The following is a 9519-nucleotide window of genomic DNA, read 5'->3' on the forward strand; positions in this document are numbered from 1 at the left end:
GTGTCTGGAGTGGCTGTCCCGTCCCGCCGCGGGCGGGGTGCGGGGAGCGGCGGGGCCGGGGCAGAGGGACAGGCGGGCGCGGGTCGGTGCTGCGGCCGCCCCGGGAAGGCGGTGTCCGCGGGGGGCGTGGGGGTGCGTGGGAGGGTTTTGCCCGGTGGAGCGGGAGCCGCGACGTGCCTGCGTCTGGCACCAGAGCCTCGGCGGGGAGAAGGGCAGGCGAGTCAGAGTCAAGTTAAAAGGGGCCCGGATGCTTCCGTTGTTTAAACTTGAATGCTCGAAAATGGTCTGAGAAGCAATAAACAATCTGATCCTTTTTCTCCCCCCTCTAGAAATCCACGGCAGTCTTAATCCAAGGAGGTGCTTTGGGGACAGTTGGCAGTACAATGGCTTCTCAGTACCTCATAGTGGCTCTGGCCATTTTCTCCTCTTTTACCCAGGTTGTAATAGAAGCCAGCTCTTGGTGGTAAGCATCTTGTATCGACTTGATTTTAAAAGGGGGTGTCGAGATGTGCTTGATTAATGGTCTATTTACTTTGTTTCTGAGGGAGTACCGCATGAGCGAGGCAGCAGGGGGGTAATGTTTTAGTTGTAGTACGTTGCGTAGCGGAATGAACGGGTCTCTCGAATAATGTAAATGTGCAACATTTCGTATTGTAAAACTCAGTTTTTAGAACGCTGTACGGTGGCTTCTCTATGGATTTGATCATCCTTGAATTACTAGAATTGCCTCTCTTTTAAAAGAGTAATTTCAAATCCCTTTGATTTGAAAATTTGCATATATAAGACAGAATGCTGATATTGCAAGTAAAAACTTTCATTAAAGTTTCGTTTTGAACTTTTCTGTAACTTAAATGTTTATAAATATATTTTGTTACAAAGAAGTACGTTTAAGTTTTTGCTTTGGCAAATTACCTATTTCTGTATAGTGTACGATTTTGGGAGTTCTTGAAATAGGTGTTACTCTGCTGTTTCAAGTGATCCTTTTCACATTAATGGCCACTTTTTAATTGAAATGTATCATGTGAAGGGCACTTTAAGAATTAAGAAAACAAAGTTGATTTTGTTTACAGTGAATATATTTGCCTCTGTGTTTTTGTGTGTCGTTCGGAAGAAGCTAGAGGAAGTCTGTAGCAAGTTTCTAACTTCTGGCTTGTTAAAAGTTTCCCTATATGTTTATGGTAGAACAGATTGAAAAATCCAGATTTAAATCTAAAATGTGTGTTAAAATAAATTGGGGCTTGGGGGGCTTTTTTTTGTTTTTGCTTTATTTGTTTTTCTGACCTTGCAGTTGTTTGGAGCTTCTGTTATTTTTACTACGTCCATTTAAGTTGGTAAAGGACTGCCTAGATGCAAGTCTTCCAAGTCTGCGTCTTACTTCAGTCCCTAATGTACGGTGATAACCACATGGATGGGAACTAATAACTTCTGTGCTGTCTTTAAAACAAAAGTTTCATATTTAAGTGGGTTTTTTTCTCACCTGTTAGCAAAACCAGGAGTTGTATACTCATTCATACGATACAGTTCTGTTTGGGATTTACAAACTTTTTTGTTTGGTTGTTTTTTTTGAGTCTTCCCTTTATTAATCCAAATCTTTCTTTATGCAGGTCTTTAGGGATGAACCCTATGAACCCCATGAACCCTGTTCAGATGTCAGAGGTGTATATAATAGGAGCCCAGCCACTATGTAGCCAGCTAGCAGGGCTTTCCCAAGGACAGAAGAAACTCTGCCAATTATACCAGGACCATATGCAGTTCATTGGAGAGGGTGCAAAGACGGGCATTAAGGAGTGCCAGTATCAGTTCAGACATAGAAGATGGAATTGCAGCACTGTGGACAACAACTCTGTTTTTGGCAGAGTCATGCAGATAGGTAGGAGGCAACATCTTTATGATTAAACTCTTGTCTAAGGATATGTATGGCACATACTGTTTTGCACTTGAAACTCTTGCCAGGTTCTTACTGAGTAGCGTATACCATCAAGTGTTTTTAAAAGTTGGCAAAGGAGTTGAATTATTTTTAGCTGGAGGTGATTTCCCACCACTGTCCAGCCATGTGTCTTGGAAAACAAAGTAGGAATGTGTATTTGCATATGGGAATAGAGGAGAAAGGAAAATGAGCCCCTGAAATCTCCTTTTAGAAAACCTGAGACAAAATGAAGGCTACCTAAGAGAATTAAAACCAGCAGCGTCTTGTAAAATTAAAGATGTCCATGTCTAGTTCCAAAGTTAGCGGCTGCATAATAAATTGCTCTTGGTCTGGAGGTTAACTGAAAATTGCTGCTCTGTCTATTAGTGTTTATAGGCAATTCCTTCTTGCTTATTTCCAGATACGGTTACTTTTTTATCTTTTTGAGAAAGGTAGGTTTATGTTAAAAATAACGCAGCAAGGTAATTGCTATGAAATGAGTTCTATCAGCACAAAATGTGCGATTGCCCTTGTAGCTCGCATTTAATGTAATCACATCACTGGTAAGAGAGACAGATTCCTGTTTAACATCTTATCACAATTTGGTGGGCACCCAACCCTTTCCCTATCAGATCCTCTTTGAAATGTGCTTCTCCAATGCTCATGTGCTGCCTGCCTTTCCGGTCCTTTTTGTATTTTAAAGTTCTTGGCAAAATTTTAACCAGCGCTGCTGAACTGGGTCCATGGTGGAAGCTTCCTCTGACTTTCCTAAGTCAGACCGCTGATTCTGTGCAAGCAACTGAAAAATGCCTATTTTTCTGGGTGACAGTTGTGATCTTTTATGTAGTCATCAGTACACTGACAAACTCAGTAGTGCTTTTTAGTTGGGCACGTAAAGTAAAGCTTTTATGTTAGTGTTTTTCTGTCCTACTTTAGAAAAATAAAGTTTTAAAATCGGGCTCAAACTAGGTTTATCTGTAAATGGGCTAACTCCAGTTCAGGTTGAAGGAATACATCAATTCACATTTGGTCTCAATTTTTGTTAAAAGAAGTTTTTATTTGGAGACTGTCAGACAAATAGAAAAAAATCTTTTGCATAAAAGTACCTAATTGGAACAGCTGATTTTAGATAAAAAACAGTCCCTAAGCTTTTTGCAAGCACAGTATTACCCCCCCCGAGTTTTTTTTCTTTTACCCTACCCGAGCAAAAGTCTAAAAGCACATGAAACATGAAAGAAAACTTTTTCTGTACACCTTTCTGTTCTAATAATCTAACAAATGTCAGAAAAAGAATCTGTTTAAAATTTAGGCCTTCATCTTTCAGCCCTTATTTATTATCCAAGCGAGTGAAAATTAGCTCAAGGGGACTGTTGGTGTGAAGAAATGTACAGGATTGGGCCCGTGATTTGTGGTGTCTGTCTCCGGAATAGACGTTTTTGCCCTCCCCAAGTATGACAGATCTATTTAAAGGTGTTTTCTTTCAAGTTAAATAACTTTGCCGCACCCTTCTGCTGAATATGACTGTATTAGCTGATGTCTACACAGCAATTCATCATGTAATTAAGCCACTTATTCTAATTGCAGATGGAAGCAAGGTTAATAGCCATATTCAGGAGTTAAAGAGCCTAAAGAGTGTATTCACTGAGAACAAGAAAGGTGTTGTGGGTAGCAGTTGTATTATTGCAGGCTGACCTTCGGTAATGACAAGTTGCCGTTCCTCTGGACGGAAGGAAAAATGGGTGCTTTTAGAGCCGGATTCAGTTTTACCTCAGCCCGCCAGACCTGGGCTTGTCGGGGGCTGTCAGGTACTCCTCGCTCACTCCGACGTGAGGAGATGGTAGTCGGGATGTGAGTGCACATCGCTTGGGAGGACTTTGTCATCCGAGCTAAGGACGCGCTGTCGCGGGCTGCGCACAGGAGAGCGCCCAGGCAAAGCGCTGACCGGCAGCACGGTAATTACCCCGGTGTGTAAATGGACGGTCGTTCTTCCAGGATTTACCCTGCAAAGTTAGCCAACGCTGTACAAATAAACCTAGCACTGGGTTTGGAAACTTGCTCTGTGGCTTATTGAACTGCAAAATTTTAGGGCCTTTGTTCTCTGCTGCTCTCCTTTGCTGCTGGTTCCCAGGTCAGGCCATGGTCCTCGCTCCTTCACCGCCTTACGCCATCTCCTGGCTTTGTGGCCGGCCCGGGCTGCCGGGGGCTTTGGCTTTGCAAAGAGCTAAGAAGTGCTAACATAAAATCAAATAACTGAGTCCTCCCCCAACATCTCGGTGTAGTCGGGGTCCAGTTTATTCATGCCTGCTGCCTGATGTTGAATGCTTTTAAAATACAAGACAAAGAACATTTTGTATCTTACGTTCAAGTATAAAAAAAAAATGTTCTGTTCTTGCAGACTTATTCATATCAAGTGTAAAGCTCAGCTCCTTGCTCTGTGGGTGGCTTCCTACAGTGTGTGTATATTGAACAGTTCCATTTTTATGTTTTATATATATGGGAGAGAGGGGACTTGAATGTATTTGGAATGTGTGTTTCCTTGCCATGGCTACAGTAGAGAGAAATGCTGGACTGTGGGAAAAGGCAGATATGTTTGATAGTGAAGGAAAGCACAGTTGTGCCTAAAGAGTAAAAAAAGAGGAGGAAAAAAAATTCAGAGTAACTCATCCATGTGGAGCCATCACTTTTAATGTGTTCCTGGGGTCGATGACTTGAGACAGTGTTGGCTTGAAATCTACTTCAGCAGCTGATGCTGTTTTATAATTTGCCTAAATGTTTAAGGAGGGAACTTGGGGGCAACTGTCCTTTCTGTACCCCAGCCTTTCCTACTCCTTCCCACTAAGAGTAAGTTCTTTAAAATATGCTCCAGGATAGTAATGAAAACTGGTCAAAAAAAGCCAGCTTTATGAGTTTAAATCCTGCAATAAACAGCATAGTTAACCATGTGAAACCATGAGCTAACTAAACACAAAAAAGAATAAAACAGAACAGAAGAGGCGAGTCCTGTGGTCCAAAGCAGACCACGTTTCTTCCCTCTCAATCTAGTGGAAATTTTGCTTAGGGAATTAATCAAAAAATGTGCGTTACAGAACAAACGGGAACATTAAATCTGTATGAGGTTGCCCCTGCTATAGTTTGCAGTCAATGCAAGGCATAAGTCACCGCATAAAGCCAAATCTTTTTTAACTGAAAAGGCTACTCCTGTAACCCTTTATACCCGTAATTCATGTCAGTACTTCCATGAGCAGGTGTCTGTGAGAATAGACCATTGCAAGTAAGGGAGCAAAGTGCTTCTCATCTTCCTTAAATCTGGTCTTTCCCAACATAATACTTCTGATTTTTTCCCATTTAAAACCAGCATCTATTACTAAAATTAATCCAGTGGATGACAACTGTTATATTAACAAAGCTGCTCCGAGCATGGTGTCGTCTTGATGTTAAATATGCACCAGACTGCAAATTATTTATGTTCCAGAAGTGCTCAAATCCTCCTGTTAGATTTGACCTGTTACGGTAGGTTTTGTACAAACTGTTTCTGTAGCAAAATGTTACCGCCTAAATACATATGACATGTCCAAAACTCAACCACTTAAAGACCTGATTTTACAAAGGCTCATGCTTGTAAAATCAAGATTAAAAACTAGTTTGATCTGTAGATTGGACTAAAGATTAGGAATAAAACTTAACTCATATAAATAGAAAAAAAAAAAAAAAAAGAGTCTTTTCTCAGTCATCCTGGGAATCTCTCTTGGAAAAGACCCAGTGGGATGCTGTCTCCTAAGTTGAAAAACCAACTTCAAGTGGGTCTCTGGTGCAAGTTTTGCAGTGTTTTTTGTTTGTGTGTGTGCCTGATGGAAAGATTTTCTAGTTGCAGTCAGAACTTGTGGCACCCTTGGAAAAGTGATAGGGGAAGTCAGGCTCTAAATACAGGTGGGAGTAGATACTGTCAAGAGGATGGTATGTGGCCATCTCTTGTGTTGTGGGTATTGGAACTTTGTCTTCCAAAAGTTTGAAACTTGAGGTTTTCAATTTCCATTTAAGGGCACCAGATGCAGGAGAAAACCTTCAAGGCTGCCTTGTGCCAAGGGATTTTTTCGTCCCTGTAATCTCTAAAGATGATTGTCCATGGACTCACTTGCCATATTCACGTGAAGTGGAGTGGTGGATACTGAACAGCACAGGTTGTCATTAGTTTTAAATAGCCTCCTACAGAAGTGCCTGGCTTATGCGTAGGGTGGAAAGTTGTGTGTTATTCTGCTGCCCATTTCTTTTGATACCAGAAAACTTTGTAAAATGCTACAACTTCAAATAAATTGGAACAAGTGGGTGAAGTGCATACATAAATCATGTTTGAGAAGTAGTAATCTAAGAACCAGACTTTTAAAAGTTGTATTTAACATCACTTTTTTTCTGAAAGACAGAGAGTCTGTTTGCCTTTCTGCCCCTCACACATGGGCACAGTTGTTTCGGTACCGCTGGCATCACGCTCCGGCCCCGATTCACCTCCTCCCCACTCCTTCATCCAAGCTTTCAACCAGCATTGAATGAGAAGTGACTCCCGCTCTTCACAAACGCCTTGTGTGCCCTAATGGATTGGTTTCGCTTGGTTTTTTTCAGAGTGAAGACATTTTGAGGAGCATGGTTCAGGTTTACTCTACCTTTTAGCAGGCAGATGAGTTTCGGTGGCTCCTGGAGAGCTCATTGGCGGGCAGGGAGCGGTGCGCGTGGGCTCTCCCTTAACACCGCTTATCTTTCCGTGCAGGCAGCCGGGAGACGGCATTCACCTATGCGGTGAGCGCGGCCGGGGTGGTCAACGCCATGAGCCGTGCCTGCCGAGAGGGCGAGCTCTCCTCCTGCGGCTGCAGCCGAGCCGCGCGGCCCAAGGACTTGCCCCGGGACTGGCTTTGGGGTGGCTGCGGGGACAACATCGAATACGGGTACCGCTTCGCCAAGGAGTTCGTTGACGCCCGGGAGCGTGAGAGGGTTTACCAGAGAGGCTCCTACGAGAGCGCCCGCATCATGATGAACCTGCACAACAACGAGGCCGGGAGAAGAGTAAGTGGCTGCGAAACAGCATGTCCCTCTGTCCCCGACTGCGTCCCTCCTTTGGAGAAGGATGTGCCGTGGCAGGGCACAGAGCAGCGCTGGGCTCGTCTCCGTCTCGATGCACAAAACAAAACAGCAAATACAGGGTGTAGGTGGGTGGGGAATATACGAATTTGTGTTGCTCCTGGTTGTCTGAGAGCCCTGTTGCCTTCCCTGTGGGGGAGGATTGGGAGCAAAGTGTGTTGTGTTTCCCTCTGTGTTGTTTCATTAGAAGTGCCCTGCCCGCCGTGGATTCTCTGCAGAACAGAATTTTATTAGTTTGTGTTTCCAACCAGGACGGTGTGCGTTAGAGGGAAGAGGGACGTGCTGGGCTTCCCAGGCTGGAATCGTGCTGCAGGATTGTTCTGACTTTTTTTCTTTCCCTGCTTTAAGAGGATGTGAAAAGCTCCTCCATATTATCAGAAAACACGGTCTTCTGTGGTTAAACATGTCTTTATGGTTTCTTTAATCTTGAAAATGCCTTAAATGAATGGGTGTAAACTTTTCTTTTTTTAATAGTCTGAATATGAAGAGCCAAAGTCATTATTTTCCTAGAGCTTGAAGTGCCAGAAATAGTCGGCTGGAGACTTTACACTTGTGTTCTAAGGTGAAGAAGGATGAAAGATAATTGAAAATTAATAGTATTTAAATGTGAGAGGAGGGTGTCTGAAAGCAGTGGACAGGCCAATTTACTATTAGCAAGAAGAAAAATGACACTTTCATGGTGGCTTACGGAGACTCGAGCAGTTTTTTCCTTCCTCAGCCTCATCTTTGCAGTGCCATTTGGCAGCGTTAAGACTCTGTAACTGCTGGGTGGAAGTTGTCTACAGTATCATCTAATGTGTCAGACCCCAGGATTTTTGGGGCAGTGTCAACGCTGACTCTTCTGTTTGCACAGGGCAAATGACTGATGTTTCCCTGCCAAAGCTTTGTAAAGAGGATATTGCTACGTAGCTCCGTCTCCCACCCATAGGTGTTTGGGGGTTTCTTCTTGGATGAAGTCTCTCCTGCAGAGCAGTGTTTGGGGTAGGAGGAGGGTGCCGAGCCAAGAGTAGACAATCAGCTGCAGCTGAGCCAGGAGCAAGAGGAATCTTCACTCTTTCCCTAATTGCAGCCTCAAGCAGAGATCAACAGAGAGAGTAACTCAGATAGAAAATAAAGGGATGTTTTACATTTCTCAATGAAACAGCAAAATCCTTTGCTGGCGTGAGAGCAAATTCCTAAAATTTGACTGCAGCCTGACGGGTGCTGCTGTCTGGGCTGTGTGTGTGCTGTTGCGGCCGTCTCTGCGGTGGGGAGAGGCTGTCGAGAGTGCTCCCCTCCTTCTCCCTGCTAAGGGGGGTGCTGGGGTGCACGTGTGTCCGCTTGCTCGCTCTTCCTTCCCCGCGTGTCGCAGGAGGGAAGGGGATGCGAAGGCCAGTATCGTGGAGGGACGAGTGGGAATGTGACAGAGGGCAGGAAATGAGGGGAATAAACGCTTTCGCTGCCATGCTAATCTTCCGTCATCCTTTTTGCTTTCTCTCTCTGGCTCCTCCAGACTGTGTACAACCTGGCTGACGTGGCCTGTAAGTGCCACGGCGTCTCTGGTTCCTGTAGCCTGAAGACCTGTTGGCTGCAGCTTGCCGATTTCCGCAAGGTAGGCGATGCCCTGAAGGAGAAATACGATAGCGCTGCTGCCATGAAACTCAACAGCCGGGGCAAGCTGGTGCAAGTGAACAGCCGCTTCAACGCACCCACCATCCACGACCTGGTCTACATCGATCCCAGCCCTGACTACTGCGTGCGCAACGAGAGCACCGGCTCCCTGGGCACCCAGGGCCGCCTTTGCAATAAGACCTCGGAGGGCATGGACGGCTGCGAACTCATGTGCTGTGGCCGGGGGTACGACCAGTTCAAGACGGTGCAGCGAGAGCGCTGCCACTGCAAGTTCCACTGGTGCTGCTACGTGAAATGCAAGTTGTGCACAGAGATCGTGGACCAATTTGTGTGCAAATAGGGGACGGACGAGGTGGGAGGAACTGCAGCCACCTGCCAGCAAGGAGTGCAGGACCCTCTCCCTTTCCACAGGACTAGCTCCACTTTATTTATAGAGTCCAATGAGTTGTTGTCTTCTTTTTAAAAAAAAAAAAAAAAAAAAAAGAGCAGGGGAAGGAAAAAAAAACCAAAAAAAAAAAAGAAAGAAAAAAGAAAAATGTAAAGGTTGCAAAGAGAAGTGCCTGGAAACCCTCTCTGTGTCCATCCCAGAACTGTGTGCAGCTTATGTTTTTGGCAATAATGAGAATATTTATTTTACAAAGTAAAAAAAAAAAAAAAATTGACTTTTCTTAAAACAATATAGTTTGAGGGGAAAATCCAACATATCCTAATTAAGTCCCATGGGACGTAATACATGTGCAGTAGGGAGAGCAACCGTGTAATGTGCTTGGGATGTCAGAACAATCCTTATGGATGTGAGGAACACACAGACCTGCCCATGACTTTTAGTTTCAGACACTAGAAGTTGTCAGAATAGGGTATATAAAGCTGTTCAG

The 9519-nt window shown here is 44.3% G+C and overlaps 1 protein-coding gene across 2 annotated transcripts; it reads left to right on the forward strand.

Moving 5' to 3' along the window:
* Positions 1–368: 368 nt before the first annotated feature.
* On the forward strand, positions 369–9186 carry WNT5A (Wnt family member 5A). 2 transcript variants are annotated; one of them, XM_082004463.1, is made up of 4 exons: positions 369–463; positions 1605–1870; positions 6666–6962; positions 8497–9186. In XM_082004463.1, the coding sequence occupies exons 1-4, from the start codon at positions 384–386 to the stop codon at positions 8982–8984; spliced, it is 1131 nt and encodes a 376-aa protein (XP_081860589.1). In that variant the 5' UTR covers positions 369–383; the 3' UTR covers positions 8985–9186. The 2 variants fall into 2 exon arrangements, with proteins under 2 accessions (XP_081860589.1, XP_081860590.1); XM_082004464.1 differs by having other exon boundaries at positions 6666–6958; positions 8526–9186.
* The last annotated feature ends 333 nt before the right edge of the window (positions 9187–9519 follow it).

This window comes from Phaethon aethereus (assembly GCF_964289735.1).
Source record: "Phaethon aethereus genome assembly, chromosome: 11".
NCBI classification, from domain to species: Eukaryota; Metazoa; Chordata; class Aves; order Phaethontiformes; family Phaethontidae; genus Phaethon; species Phaethon aethereus.